The 16285-nt window shown below is 43.9% G+C and overlaps 1 protein-coding gene across 1 annotated transcript in view; it reads right to left on the bottom strand.

The window, feature by feature from the left end:
- Positions 1-16285, bottom strand: part of FBXO16 (F-box protein 16) — a 39481-nt gene that overhangs the window by 6643 nt on the left and 16553 nt on the right. The window contains exons 4-7 of the mRNA XM_030489676.1: positions 14224-14430; positions 12798-12962; positions 11688-11893; positions 4668-4773 (exon numbers count right to left, since the gene is read on the bottom strand). Coding sequence (XP_030345536.1) covers positions 4668-4773; positions 11688-11893; positions 12798-12962; positions 14224-14430 — 684 coding nt within the window. The remainder of the gene's footprint in view (positions 1-4667; positions 4774-11687; positions 11894-12797; positions 12963-14223; positions 14431-16285) is intronic.

Genomic DNA, 16285 nt, shown 5'->3' with positions numbered 1-16285 from the left:
TTGCAAAAGATCCCAAATATTCAAAAAGCACAGGTTCTGCAGACCAACAGCTTTGGCTTTTTTTGACTGATGAAAATTATTTAGTAAGGATAGTGAACAAATATTAACAAACCCAAACATTTACATAGCAACTCATTAAAAAGCAATGTGGGCAGATAGTCTTACATGGAACTAGTGTCCACAGTAAAATGGTTATGCAGAAAAGTCAATGCTGCTGTGCAATTCCTGCCTGCCTCTTTCCCCTTCCCATCATTTGAGTTGGCAGCAATGGCAGATAGATGGTGCTTGATGCCTAATTGATTAATTACAAATAAGCAATCCAGCAACTGCTGAATATCAATCTAAAGAAAGGCCAGTGAATATCCGACTGCCCAAAGTGGTCCAGGTTCTTGGCAATACTTGTCGTGTGACAGAGATGGTGTGATAAAAGCAGCTGCAGGGTTTTTGTCCTAGTAAGAAAAGCACACCACCATAGAAGCAGTAGTAGTTGCAGCACACATCTGACTGTTCTTTGCTTTTCATAGAATCATAGCACCACATAACCGCAGGGGGGGTCACACCAGGGCGGAGCAGAGGGGGAGAATCCCCTCTCTTGACCTGCTGGTCACGCTGCTGGTGATGCAGCCCAGGACACGGTTGGTTTCTGAGCTGCAAGCACACATTGCCGGGTCATGTTGGGCTTTTTGGCTCCTATGTTGTTGTTGGTTCAGTTTTAGAGCTCACAGGGACGGAGAGGCCTAGACTATTAAAGCCAGGCTATACTTTTAAAATTAGGGTGTGACATACATGAGTTTGAATATGCAAGCATCCTATTGAGCTATTTTCACTCTTAGGAATAGTCTCATGAACTTCAACAGGGTTTCTTGTACGAATAAATAAAATTCAAAATAAGGTGTGCAGAATATAAATATACACTGGACAGGGCCATGTCTCAGTGCTGAGAGCACTGGATCTCCATGTGAGCTAGATCCACATAGTACATAAATGTGATTCAGACTCAAAACATCAATTCCCTGTCAATATGTCATAGGAAAAATTATTCCAGACTTCAAATGCTTCAATCTTATTACTTTAGGATACAGGCAGTGAGGCAAGAATGACTGATCCTGTCAAAAAGATGGTATTTAGCAAATACTAAAAATAAGTCAGTAATTCAGGAACAGCTGGGAGGGTGGAGCAGGCTCTCAAACAGAACCATGCAGACAGCCTGAAAGGCAAAACCAGCCCCTAATTGCTGACATTGCAGTCATTTGCAAAGCTGTCAAAAGCATCAGTCAAATTGTACCTTCCTAATAAAGTATCTGGGATTTTTGACATTTGGGCATGAGGCTGCCAATTTTGATGAGAAGCTGCAGAAGACTCCTCAGTGGCACTCCTCAGAGACTTGCATAAAGGGCACTGGTGTGGCCACAGTGATGCCTGCAATGGGCCAGAGCTCAGAAATCACAGCAGGGCAACACAGCTCCATGTCAGAGCAAACAGGAGGGGTGATGACTTCTGACAAGGGCTTTTAGGGATCAGGCAAGGGGGAATGGCTTTAACCTGACAGAGGGGAGATTGAGATGAGATCCTAGGAAGAAGTTGTTCCCTGTGAGGGTGGTGAGGCCCTGGCACAGGTTGCCCAGAGAAGCTGTGGCTGCCCCATCCCTGGCAGTGTTCAAGGCCAGGTTGGATGGGGCTTGGAGCAACCTGCTCTAGTGGTAGGTGTCCCTGCCCGTGGCAGGGGGTTGGAACTAGATGAGCTTTAAGGTCCCTTCCAATCCAAACCATTCTGTTATTCTATGATTCTGTATCCTTAGAATAAGGCATTTCCCTGGATAAAGGTAGAGCAAATATTCCCTCCCCACTTCAGGGACATGGGGGTTGTATGTACATTCATAAGAAAGAATACAGCCCTTCCTTCAGAGACATACATAATTTATTGTAATGTACTATTTATTGTAATTTAGCTAATTTAATTTATTCTAAATGAAGTGTGAGCTTCGTCACACTGTATGCTACTGTTTTCATTACTAATAAACTCCAAAACCTCACAAGTTTCCTAGGAGGAGAACTGATTCACCACATGCAAATGTGGAGCCAGTGTATGTAATTCCAGGACTCGGGTCATCACCTTAATTATGTGTTTATTCTGTTTTGGTGTGCTGCTGTGCAGCTGCCTGAGCTTGGAGCTCCATATAATAACCCTTTTCACATCTTCATTGTTGGCTGTAATATACTTCATTCTCACCTACTTTCTGCACTTGGATCATTGATCTATTTAAGAGCTTCCTTTTAATTTGACTTGATGTTTGCTTGCTTGGGGCACTTGTTCTTTCATTATAGTCTATTCTTCTTCTAAGGTTTTACTAAAAGATTTGAGCATTAAGGCTCTTTATTTGGACTTGATTAAATAAGAGTCTTTTCATATGTCTTCATTTCAACAAAGTTTCCCAATGCTACCCTAATAATAAATGGAAATTAATTTTGGATTATTCCTAGTGAGTTATATATATTCTTTGTCTATGCATCAGCCTACTATAACCTAACCTTTATTGTTGTGTAGTGCTGTAGTCATTAATGGCCAGCGTAACAGCGGGCTTATACATCAGAGAATAAGAACCACAGCTCTACTACTGAAATTTGGACAACTCTAACCTCAAACTAAGCCTATTTTTAATGTAAAGGTCTAGGAAAGAGTGACACACCAACACAGGCTACCCCGGGTTTTTAACACAAAAAGAAGCCAGTGCTGCCAAGATTGCATAGCACAAAGGCATGGAGCTTTGTTCTGGCTTGATGTCAGTCACCAAGGTGTAACCCCATGGGTTTCAGGACACTCACCCCTGGATTAGGCTGCCCTAACTGCATAGGAGGGACCCATGGAGGATGGTGGCCTGTTAGATCTTGGCAGCAGGTAGTGGCTCTTCCCAGGGCATTTTGTGGGGTGAGAATTATGAAGACAGGCTGAGAGAGCTGGGCTTGTTCAGCCTGGAGAAGAGAAGGCTCCAGGGAGACCTTAGAGCAGCTTCCAGTGCCTAAAGGGGATGACAAGGAAGCTGGAGAGGGGCTTTTAACAAGGGTCTGTAGGGACAGGACAAGGGGAAATGGCTTTAACCTGACAGAGGGGAGATTGAGATGAAATCTGAGGCAGAAGTTGTTCCCTGTGAGGGTGCTGAGGCCCTGGCACAGGTTGCCCAGAGAAGCTGTGGCTGCCCCATCCCTGGCAGTGTTCAGGCCAGGTTGGACGGGGCTTGGAGCAACCTGCTCTAGTGGAAGGTGTCCCTGCCCATGGCAGGGGGTTGGAACTGGATGAGCTTTAAGGTCCCTTCCAACCCAAACCATTCTATGATAATTCTATGAATTTGGTACCCACTAACTCTGCGTGCTCTCCCAGACATCTGTCTGTGAGCATTTTGTGTCAGCTAAATGCTTTCTGGTGACTATTTGCTACAGGAATAATAATGTCCCTTTTAAACTGTGAGCAGCCAACAGAAGGCGGCACACACATAAACAGTGTTCAACCCTGTACTGCTGCAGTTTGTAGCAAAACCTCCACTGACGTTGTGCTGCACGTTTCGAACTTCATGGTGGGAGTCAGACTAGGTGCTTGCACCTTCCTGATTGGGAGTTGCACATTAAGAAACTTTGAAGAACACATAACTTTCCTAAAATCTGGGGAAAGAAAATCCAATTCACATCTTTTTGCCCTGAACTAAGTCACTTCTGGACTGACAATAAAACAGCTTTCAATTTGAAATGGGAAGCTGTGGTGGAATGAAGCCGTGTAAGGGCGTTATGATCTAAGGGCTACAGAGGAAGCTGCTGGAGAATGGAAATTGTAAGACACAGGCTGAATATTTTCTGTTCTTTAACACTCACTGAATCTATTTCCTTGCAAACAGGCTGTATTTGGGTCAGGAGAATGGATCCCAATCTCGGGAGACAATGCCTCTCTTTTACGTAAACCTTCTTTAGCTCAACTCATATGCGTTTTCCGGCTTTCATTGCTTAGGAAACATGCTTCCAGGTCTGCAAAACCCCTGATACGCTTGTGAGCACGTCCTTCTTCTGCCAGTTATTTGTTGCTGTATCTACAAAAGCTCAGACCCATGACGCTTTCTGGAAGCCTGACGTCCCTAGACTCTTTCATGTGAGCATGCCCTATTTTACTAGCGATGAGCACAATGAATCCTCAGTATTAAGGCCTTGGGGCTGCTTGCTCAGGCTCAGTGCAATGAACAGAGAATAAAGGAGCATCAAACTGCAATGATCAAAAGTTGACAGCAGAGAAGAGAAGCTTGGGGAAGAGACGCAAGTCTCATGAGAATTGATCCAGTGCTTTGTAAAACATGGCAACAGGCTGTTAGGACACCGTGCAGTAAGCAAAGTGAGGGAGGAACAGAGAACAGGGTCACTCTCTGCATACAGTTGCTGGCCTTTTCCCACTGGAGGCAGACGGACTGTGTCTAGGCTGCAATGACAGATGGCCCCCGCAGCAGCCAGACATAGGGGAGCTCTGTGGCCTACTCCTGGCCAGGTATCTCTCTTAAGGAGAGGCAGCCTAATGACAGCAGGAGCAAAGCTTCACAGTCACCTAAGTTAAGTAAAAGCTCTGAGTTAAACTGTCCCTGGGTGTGTCTGACACTGGGCCCCCACTGGTGTAATTGCAAGCTGGTGATACTTGCCAGTGATTTTGCCTTCTGGAGCTTATTAGATCCACGACCTGCCCTCATTTTTTTCTCAGCTGCCTGCCGGCTAAGGTCTGGGGTCTTTCCTCCTCCTTTCTTTCTCCTGCAGAGTAGAACAGAACAGTATTAATGAGTGCTATGGAGTTGGTTCCCTGGGGTTGAGAAAAAGAAAACCCCTTATGATACTGCCACCTGAAAAGACATGGTTTAAGATAAATACATTTTATCTTGCAGCTGCGGCAGACCAAGAGCACACAGTCTGGCACCGAGGCTGAGAGGAGGGCAGTAACTTGCTATTTTTTAAGTTATGTTAATTTTCTAGCATTCATAAACTTGCCCTTGGCCTGAAACTTACTGATTTAAGCTAAATCCATGTAATGTGTTACATCAACTTAGGGAAATTCACAGAAAGGCAAATTTAGGTAAATGAATTTGAGAGGTTTTGGTGAAGTCCATGTAACATAAATAAGGCTGGGGGACCGCCCCTCCAACAAGTTATTTATTCATGGGTTTTATAGCCAAATACTTCTTGTATATGTGTATGTGTATGTATTTATAAATTTATATGCAGCTATTACTACAGTCAGTACAATAAGGTGGCAGAACAGGAATATTCCAGAGTGTGAAAATTAAGTGAAGTACTGGAATATGCCCAGCTGCCACGTTTTTCCAGTATCAGGAGTAAAATCCATCCTATGAGGAAGTTTGTTAAGAACTGAGGCAGGTTCATAGACACATGTGCTCTGAAGGTGTTCATTCCCTTTCCATATTCACATTCTGCTACAGACAGTTCGGGAATTTAAAGCAGAAAATCTGTGTGATCTCTGAGGGCATCTCCCATCTCCATCACCAGCATCTCTGAGCTCCTGGAAGACACGCTAAAAAGCACAGTATGAATAAAAAAATCGTGAATATAAAGAGTGGAAACAGACTCTCAAAGCAACATTTATCCTATAAAGAAGCAGAGTCACACCACATAATACACATGTCCTCAATAAGCAGCCAACACCAGTACGTGTCTGGTATTCATTTATTCCAGACCTAGATCAAGAACCATAAAGACAAATCAGATATTATTTCAAATAGGAAAATAAGGCAAACTGCAATCTGTTTATAAACACTTCACTAACAGTCAAGAGAGAAAATTCAATCTAAAATATTATTATGGGGAATGAACTGGTCATTTTGGTGGACTTTGCAGTGTTAGATTTGTGGTTGGACCCAATAATCTTAAAGGTCTTTTCCAGCCTAAATGGTTCTATGATGTTTAGATACAATGCAGACCTGGTCTTGTGGTAAATTAAGATTTATGTGAAAATTAAGATTTTGGAGAAGAAAAGACTCTGGGAAGACCTTAGAGCAGCTTCCAGTGCCTAAAGGGGATGACAAGGAAGCTGGAGAGGGGCTTTTGACAAGGGCCTGTAGGGACAGGACAAGGGGAATGGCTTTAACCTGACAGAGGGGAGATTGAGATGAGATCTGAGGAAGAAGTTGTTCCCTGTGAGGGTGCTGAGGCGCTGGCACAGGTTGCCCAGAGAAGCTGTGGCTGCCCCATCCCTGGCAGTGTTCAAGCCCAGGTTGGACGGGGCTTGGAGCAACCTGCTCTAGTGGAAGGTATCCCTGCCTGTGGCAGGGGATTGGAACCAGATTATCTTTAAGGTCCCTTCCAACCCAAACCATTCTATGGTTCTATGATTCCATGTTTCTATGATATTAACCTCTACTGCTGTATTCTAGTGTCCTTGCTTATGGTGTCAGAGAATCCCCCTGCAGCATATCACCACTATGATCTCACTTCAAGGCCAAAAATTTCAGAAGGTGTAAGCAATGAGGATGAGTTTCTTAAGGCTGCAAAGGCAAAGGGCATCAGAGCCAAGAGGAGAAAGGCAGGTCTCTCACTCCCAGTGCTGAGCTCAGTGTTTCTCACCCCACTTTCTTCCCTTGTGGAACGTTTTGAATTCCCACAAGCCTAACAGGCAGAGAGTACTGGGTTGGCTATTCAGAAACATGAATAAGCAGGAGACAAGCATTAGGATTCAGAAGGACAGCGAAACACCATGCCCTTCTCACGCAAGCGAGCCCCTTTTTTGTCAGAAACCGGGCCCAGGCTGCTGACAGAACAATTACTGCAAGTAATTATTTTCTCATTGGGTAAACACTGCAGTACAATATGCAACTGTTTTTAGAGCCAGCCTACGTCCATAAATTATCTAACTGAATTAAGTGTTGGCTTCCAGAAGCCCGAGCTGGCTGGGGAGTCGGGGGCAAGGAGCTTGCGTCTTGGCTGAGCCGTTGTCATGAGAAGTAGCAGGGCCCTTTCTTGAGGCACAAGGACACAATCTTGGCGAGGCTCCAGCGCTAGGCTAGAATCGGAATTCATTATTCATGATAAAGTGGGAGGCAAATCTTTTGATTTATTGGCAACAAGCAGAAAACACCAGATGCCTTCCAGCAGAACTGTACATGCTTGGACTGAAAGAATCGCTCCTCCTGGTCTTTTTAGGCAGATCAGAGTCCCAGGGAAAACTTGATAACTTGATTCCATGCTCTAGATAAAAATCTTTCACTTCACCTTTTCTATATTGCTGTGTGCCCAAAGAGACAAATCCATCCTTGCTGCTCTCTGTTTTGTTTCTATATAAACAAAAAGCTACCTGGACAATTCAGGTAGAAAACAAAGCAGTCCTACCAGAAATCATCCTTATGATAAATTGCACATGTACGTGCAGCAACACCAAAAGTCACAGCTATAATTCTACTGAAGGATTTTGATAACCCCTTCCAGGCAATTTGTAATTCAACCCCTGTCTGTATCTCTTCTCTATCACCTCACCACTCCCTCAACTACACATCTGATCATTGCTATTCTTAATTTCACTGTTCAATGACTCTGAAGCTTTTCCCACAGGATCTCATCTAAACCAAATAACCTCTCAGAGTACATATTTGGAGATATCTGTCCCATCTCCTTCGTGCCACAGTGATATTTGTCACTGAGGCTCTTGGGTGCCATTCGATTTTTATAATACAAGCTCATGCCTTTCTGGGCAAGCAGCAAAAAAATCCATCAGAAAAAACCCAAACAAGTCAAGTCTCAGTTATAATTGAGATTGCAAATTAGCACCATTCTGCCATTTTGGGGCACTACGCAGCTGTGGCACAGTGTCACGGTTCTTCACCCCCATGATCTGAAGCACCAGCTCTGTCCAGGCCAAACCCTTGCCCAATTGCTCTACAGAAATAGAATGATTTGATTTTCAAAGGTAAATACCCTTGAAATTATATAATTATTGTCTTATAGCCTGAAGTATGTGTTTTGTGTTACCTCTCTTAGGACGCCCTTTGTCTCTGTTCCCAGTATAATTGGGAATTGACTGTAGCTTGTTACACTCCGCATGTTTCACCTTATTTTGGCTAAGCAAGGGTAAGTTCTCTGCTATGAATTCATAGCGCGTAGTTTTGGTACTGTGGAAGGGAATGTGTAGCTAATGACTCCTCTCAAAAGGCCAATGAAGAAACATATGACAACTCTGCCATTTAAATGAGACTGTAGCATGGGCATCCTGTTAGGATGAACATAGAATCACGGAATGGTTTTGGTCAGAAGGGACCTTAAAGCTCATCTAGTTCCAATCCCCTGCCACACACAGGGACACCTTCCACTAGGTTGCTCAAAGCCTCATCCAGCTTGGCCTGGTAAGAACAGGAGTGTTCTCACCTCTCTTTGAACCAAAAAGCAAATGTAGAGCGAGGTCCAGCTCAGAGGAGATTTTACCAGGCCCAAGAGCTAGGAAAAACTTTATTTTTGTTCTTACCTCTTAGATTCTACAAAATTTAACTTGACATTAGGCAGATAAACTTTGATTCAAAGAGTAGGCAGTGACTAGCCTCAGACATTGCTTTGATGATGGCATCAGGTATTCTTTTGATGTAATCTTGTTTATTCACAAAGAAAGTTTTGACAAGCCCAGTTTTCCTCAGCACGGCAGAACTCTAATGGAAAGGATGGTTTGTTGGCTCACAGCATTCCAGTCAACCTGCGGGCCCACAAGTGCTCTTTTTAGTCCTTTTTTCTCAGCCACCACTTTGCCCTTCTGCTGCTTTTCTGCAAGTTCTGCTGCATCTTTTCACACATGCTCACCACCTCAAGAAAAGACTCACTGCTCTCTATATGCATTCAGACTGCAGCAAAACCTGTTTCCTGTCCTGGAGTCCCTTTGCAAAACCCTTTATTTTGGGAAATCATTCCTATTGTTTTAGGAATCTTATTTTACATAGATTTCATTACTTATGACATTCATATTACGAGAAGAGTGGTTGTTATGCCCTTGAGCTCCAAGAATTCATCTAATCTGAAGAATAACTATACCTAACAAAGCCTGGGGGGGCAGAGATTTTTATCTTGGTTCTCTGTTCTACTTTACAACCCTGTGCACTGGTCAGACTAGGTCTGCCTGAGCCTGTAGGCTGCAGCGAGGTAGATCATCTTGCATAGCATTCATATGAGACTCCTAGCTCAACTGACTAGACACAGTTGGCTGAGCATGGCCTTCATCAGCCATCTAAATGAATGCTTGGCATCCCTGAGGGGCACTCTGACCACTTTGCCATTGTGCTGCCATTGATAGGCAACCGTCACCTGCCCAAGGCACCCATTAGCTGCCACTTCCACCTCCACCAAAAGCCTGCACTTGAGGAACACTCAAGCATGAAAAGTGTGTCTCACTGCTCCTGCTGTAGATAGGAGCCATGTGAAGTGCTGAAGACTTGACCCCTTGGTAGCTGTCTAGAAGCAAAGGATGGAGGACACAATATAGAGACTTAGTGGGAGGACTAAGTGTTCAAGGCCAGGTTGGACGGGGCTTGGAGCAACCTGCTCTAGTGGAAGGTGTCCCTGCCCGGGGCAGAGGGTTGGAACTGGATGAGCTTTAAGGTCCCTTCCAACCCAAACCATTCTGTGATTCTATGATTCTACAACTTCCAGGAAGGTGCTGCAGAGGAGACTCTGTTAGCAATGTGTCCATAGAAAAGAAGCACCAGAATATCATTATGTGAGTGGGAAGCTGGGTCAGCACCTGAAACGGCACACCTGTGTTGCTGAATAACCATTACAGATGAGACTACACACTAGTAATTACTTTCAGCTTAAGTGATATTAAAGGAAGATCCTTGATAAACAAGCAAATCTCACAGGATTCATTTCTCTCCCTGCAATAATCCTCTGTAATTATGAATAAATGCTAGATTTGCTGGAACACTTGGCATTAAAATATTCTCCACTGCACAAATGGATAGAGGCTCAAATCTCACTTAGGAGGAGAAAACAGTCAGTGTGCTTACTGTATCATTAGCAACTCAAAATCATTTGCATCTGGTTGCCAGCTGCGTCTACAGCTCAATGCTGGAACAAACAACTTTTAAACTCTTCAAACAAGGCTTGTCTCACGTTTGACACTGGGTCACAGCCAGCACAAAGGAACTCTAAACCTCACAGAAACCTTCGGGAGCTGCTACCTAGAAACATTTAGCACAACTGAAAAATAATATCAGGTCTATGATTCTATGACATCCATTTGCAACAAGAGGCATTTTGTCAAAATACTTCTTTAAAAGCCTCAAAGAACTCTACCTAAAATGGTGCTAGAGTTTGGAAACATACCACAGAAAGAGGGTGAGGTGGAAACTGGAAAGCTCTTTGAAGTACTGCAGTATCCTAGGACTAGGGGACGCGGATTAAAAAATGATTCATAAATGGTTTTTGCTCAGACACTGGGAACTTTGTGGAACACGCCGGAGGAGTGGTGGGTCCAGCAAAGTTAATCACATTGAGAAAGAGACTACGTAAGTGCACGACTGCTTAGCCAAGTAATCACTCAGCTAGGATAATGCATGGGTTGGTTGTTCCTGTGCACAGGGCTAATCTTAGCTCTATCAGTTATTTACTGAAAGTGCAGTCTGGATACTTACATTGTGGCTCAGTGAGTTCCCAAGGTTTTTGTTGGCACAGTGAAGAGGAATCTCCTCCTCTCTCCACACGTGGTTGGGTGAGAGGCTGTGCAGTCTTTTTCACAGGGACTCACACAGGAACTAGGCACTTATCAATCCATTACCTGTTCACCAGGCTCAGACTAATGACAGTCTGACCAGTTCCACAAGTTATGGCACATCAGCTGAATTGAGGTAACTGCTGTGAGCCCATGAAAAATGAGAGGTGGTATTAACAGAGACTTCACCTAGAAATGGGCCAAACACTGCCCACAGGTGACTACTGCTGCCTCCTTCCTATTGCTTCTACTGATGCTTGTTAATGCATAGAAATTTGGCCACAGATCTAAGATTCTGAAAACATCTGGTGCCAGATGTGTCCAAGGAAAACATGGGGCAGTCCTAACACAAGTTGATGTGCAAAACTATACTTCGTGGTGGAAATGCCTTTCTTTTGCCAGTTGATGACCAGATAATCCTGAGAGCTCAAAACCAGATAGATCTAGGCAGTCTATCCCAGGCAGTATAGATGCAAATATATTCATTATTTAAATGTTCTATAGGATATTCATACTTTTACACCTGCACCCCCATTCAGTCATCTAAATCTCTTTTCAGCCAGAAGATCCTCGAAGTGATCAGATTATATTTTGTCACAATTAATTCTTCCTCTTCTGTGCAAAAGTGACAGATTCCTCTCAACCTTGCAGCTGTATTTAAAAGCTCTTGAACAAACTCTTGTCGAGATTCTTCCCATTACAGCTGTGTAACATCCCCAAGAGTTACAGCCTATTTTACAGGCAGCCACTAACCTGCTCAGCGCTAAAAGGACATAAAGTAGTGAAGTTGCAACTACAACTGGACCAAGATCAATCCAAGAAAAAAAGAAAGAGCAGCAAAGTGGGTTTGCCACCATGTTGCTGAGCTATAGGACTTCAGGCAGCTTGAAGCACAGGCAGTGAGCTTCCAAAGTACACAGACATACCCTATGTTGCAGAAAAAGCAGAAGGTAGGCAAAAGAAAAGCTCTTACGCCTGTCTGGCCTGCTCGATGGGATCGTAGTTGTTGAGGTAGTTGAATCGGATGGTGTCTGTGGGATGCCTGTCTGATGAACGCCATGGTGGGAGCTCTTTCTTCGCTTTCTTTGTCCTCCTTCCCGGCACAAAAAGTTTTCCCTCTGGGACGTTGCTTCTTATCGGCTGCACATCAATAACTACAAACTCATCCTTTGAAGGAGTCTAATAAGAGAGGTTAAAAGAAGAAAATAAATTTTAGCCTATAATGAAAATGACATTTATTTTGCCTAACTTTAGGCTTCTGAGAATTGAGTATTAACTCTAAATTAGTCTCTCCAGGTTCCGTTATGGTCAATGGACAGAAATAGGCACCTTGATAGTGCATGTCATCACCCATGTCCCATAATCTGTATTAAGATGAGCTGAGCTGCTTTTGAGATGCATTGTCTTCTATCTATTGACTACAGAGAAAGTCTGTGGGGGAGTTTGCTTAAAATTAGAGGGCTGAGTTTGGAATTCAGGGCAGAAGAATCCCCCCTCACAGCCCTGCAAAGTAGGCATGGCATCAGTGAGTCTCAGGAGAAAGCAATGGCTATCAAGTAATGCTCCACCTCCCCAAAATGTCCCTGCCACCTTTGAAGAAGAGAGAAAGAGACAACACCAAGGGCTGTAACAGGCATAAGGGTCCTGTTTTTCCTTTCCACCAGGTAAAGGGACTCTGAAATGCCAGCAAGTGTGCTGCTGGGTACCCCATCTCTGCTTAATCAGGTCGAGGCAAGCTACCATTTGCTCTATAAACTGAGGAAAAAAAGAGGGGAATAGCCTTGAGTGCTGGAGAGAGAAATATACAGGATTACTTCAGAACATCCTGAAAGGACAGCAGATTGACCTTGGTGATTGCTTCTCCCAACCAGTGAGATTTTCACTTCCCCCTCCCCAGCCAGGGATGGATGATGGGAAAGCAGAATGTACGGCAACACAGGAGTTTAGATTCTAATTTAAAATGATGAATCTTCCATTTTACTAGGAGGAGGTTAAGACAGATAAAGAGGCAAAGGGGTGAGGAACCCAAGCAGCCGGACTTTCCCACTGGCCCCAAACATCTCTAGCAGTGGTAGGTATGTACCTTTGGTCTCGTGACATGCAGCTCTTTCACCATCTCAATGTAATGTTTCTTCCAGATTCCTTGCTCAAAGGGGGTTGGGGAGAAGTTGATATACCAGCCGAAACGCAGGCATTTCTTCATCCAGAGCTGATCCAGTTCAGACAGGTACTTCCAGTACCAGCTCACCTGTGAATGCCCAGTAAGTTGGAAACCTTGGGGTCTCAAGCATCCGAAATGGCAGCTAGAGACTTCTGTGCTGGATGTAATTCTCCTATGTCCTTAAACTAGTACAATTCTTCAGCACTGTTTATGCTCCATTTAAACCTTTCATTAAACCGTTTAAACCATTTGAGGCATTCATGACATGCTCAGTGCCTGTTAGCTGATCTCCAGCATAGGGTGAAAGAGTCCAGAAATGATGGGCCAAGAGGAAAAATTTCAGCTTATCTGGGGCAACTTCCTGCACTACTACTCTATGAGAATACAGTAGTTGGAATAAACCCTTTGTTTCCACTGATAAAGCTTGTTCCAACTTAAGGACAAATGTCATCTATTGGCACTGCCATGCTTATAATAGCAGCTGCCCAATGATATAACACAAGTGGCATTGGAAAGACCTTTCTTTCTAAGTAAGCAATTTCCTAACCTGTTATCTCCCTGCCTGTGAATGAATAGCGTGATTTGCAGCCACATAAAACATGAAATGCTGGAGAAAGATACTAGAGCAAGCTTTAAACAAGCTGAGATTTTGATATATTCATAGTACTATATGGAGTGCTATGTTAGGGCAGTAATGGTGTCACTGATATCTGAACTTATTCATTCAGAACTACTTTGGGCATCACCTCACAGCACTTTGTCTCATGCAGATATATTTTTGGAGTCTTAGCCACTGTGCTCAAAACACTGAATCCCTAGGCACTGTGCTCAAAAGCACATCTGTAACCTCTCTGCTTCTCCACATCCAACACTTTACTCTCAAGGATTTTAAAGGATCTGGTTTTCTTAAAGCATCATGCGCAGTTCTTTGCAACTAGCACAAAGCGAATATTTTTCAAAGCAATTCATGATTTTGCACACAGTGCAAGGTACTTTAAAAGAACATGATTTTCAGAAAGTACCAGGCCTCCTCTTTGGGAAGAATCAGTCTTGTAAAGTGCCACATTTTAAATGCCTTAGAGCTGAGCATCCAAAATTATTCTTCACTTCTGTAAATCTTGGCCAATCTAGCTTAATTTAGGATCTGTGGCAGTGTTGCATTCGGTCTCACAAAAGCATCACTAAGAATTTGGCACCAGGCTGCCGAGTCAGAAGACATTCTTGCATCATGAACAGCACTGGCATGTCTTTGCTGACAACTAGTGCTGTTTCTTTTCTTTAATCTAGCTTGACTAGATTAAAGTCTGAACTGACTTTCTGAACCTTAGCTGCGTGGTGGCTTTTTTACCTGTGCACATCGACAAAGGCTCCGTGGGTCCAGGAAGGAAAAGATGTATAAAGACAGGACTCTAGGAAGCCTTGTGGTAAAATCTAGAGCCTCGGTGGGGACTCGATTCTGTAGCTGCTTGGCGCAGAATTTCTGCTGTGACGGGGAGCAGCGTTCCAACAGGTCCACCAGGATCCTCCGCCTCTGACCATCTGTCCACTTGTCAAACTGAAAAAAGGATTTTCAGGTTCTGAGAAACCAGAGATCCAGTTTCTTAAAATAAAGCACACATTTAAGGCAAGAGAAACTGCATAAGCAGCAGCTCCTGGTGACTCATTTGAGAGCTGAGCACGTAGGAACTGGGAACAAATGCAGAGGCTACATTAAAAGAAATTCTGAAGCCATGTAACGTATGATTTATAATCCTCAAAGGATCCAGGTGGCCTAGTCCAGGACACACTCATGCTCACAAGACTCTTTGCTCCTGGGACCAGCTCTCAGACTTGGCTTTACTCATGGAAAGGAGGAGACTCAGATGTGTGTTTACAGGATCAGGTCCCAAATTGCAATGAGTTCAGTGCTGATTCCTCATCTATCCTGACACTTCTGTGGCTCCCACTACTGCAATATTTGAGTGCCTCACAATATTTAAAGTATTTATTCTCACAGTCCCACTGCATAAAAGAGAAATTCCTGCTACAGAGAAGCGGAGGAAAGAGTAACAGAATTAGCTGCCTATGTCTCACGAAAATCTGAGGCACAGATCCAGCAGTGTAGCAACAAAGATTCTTCACAGCATTTCTATGCTTATGACGGGTATCTAAAGAGGAGGATTAAAACAGTTGTGGGAAGAAATGAGCCTTAGGTAACCACACAAGCATGTATCGCTTTGCTACAATGGCAACAACAATGCTGCGTTGAGCGGAGCAGGCAGAGCTGTGTAAACAGGGTGGGAGCAATGGTGGCAGTAGCTGGTGTTTAGCTTGTGTTGATAGCAGAGGATAGAAAGGGCCCTGTCAGCAGGAATCTCCTGGGAGGAGACTGACCTCATCACCACAATCTGTGCAATCTACCTCAAAAACCTGCAAGAGCAGTCCTGGCTGCGAGGGCAGCGCAGAGTGCCGCGAGGGAGGAAATGTCAGAGGACCACGGCGGCTGCAGGCAGGATAGGCTGGAATCCCCGGTGGGAACTGCACGCAGCAGAACCACAACATGGTTAAAGATGGCTTTCTAGAGGTGAAATACGGATTCCAGGCAAGTCCCACTTCATCCTCCTTCCTAGCACAGCAAGAACAGCTTCGACCCCAAGTCACCTCCTTTTCAAAGGGAAGTCTGAACTGGTTGGGGGAATTCCCCTGGTTGGGGAATTCTGCTTTTCCCTGTTTGTTTCTTTCTCACATGTTGGCCATCCCCAAAACACACACCCTGCCTTCACTGGCCTGTTTCCTGAAGCCAGCTATGGAAAGCTGGCAACTTGCTCTCCACAGGTTAAATCACACCGCATTAATTTCTGCATTTAACCTCAGGGGCATTTGGAATCCTTAGTTAAATGTGACCTCCAAAAATTAAAACTAATAAGGAAAACCATGCAGTTCTTCTATATACTTTTTAATATGATGGGTAAATGATTGAATGTCCAGTGTCCCTTCCCTTCTCTTTCAGAACAAAACAGACTAGAAATTCAGCTTTTTCCTTTCTCTCTGCTCTTCTCCTTCCCGAAATCTATGGTCAAATGCAGGACTGGCAGAATATAATTTAAAATATACTGTGCAGATGAAAGGTAATTGAGAAATAATTTCTTTCGCGATCATATTAAAGAACCCTTTGTTTCTTTCTTTATTTTTACCTGGATGTATTTAATTCCAGTATTGGAGAATAAAGTCTAAGAAGTAAGTAGCTCTTCTCCTTCCTGCTAACACCTCTGCAAGACCTTTAACAAGGTTAGCATGAAGAAAGGGTGGAATTGGCATTCCTGTCATCCCAGACAGGTGAAATGCCAAATAGAAGAAAGCTACCAAATGTCCGTGACTTTCCAGACACAGACAGTAAATTAAGGAATACACCCTTTTCCTCCCATCCCTGT

The sequence above is a fragment of the Strigops habroptila genome, chromosome 6 (genome assembly GCF_004027225.2).
Source record: "Strigops habroptila isolate Jane chromosome 6, bStrHab1.2.pri, whole genome shotgun sequence".
In the NCBI taxonomy this organism is placed as follows: Eukaryota; Metazoa; Chordata; class Aves; order Psittaciformes; family Psittacidae; genus Strigops; species Strigops habroptila.
Note: the sequence above shows the minus strand (reverse complement) of the source record. Positions and strands in the feature narration are given on the sequence as shown.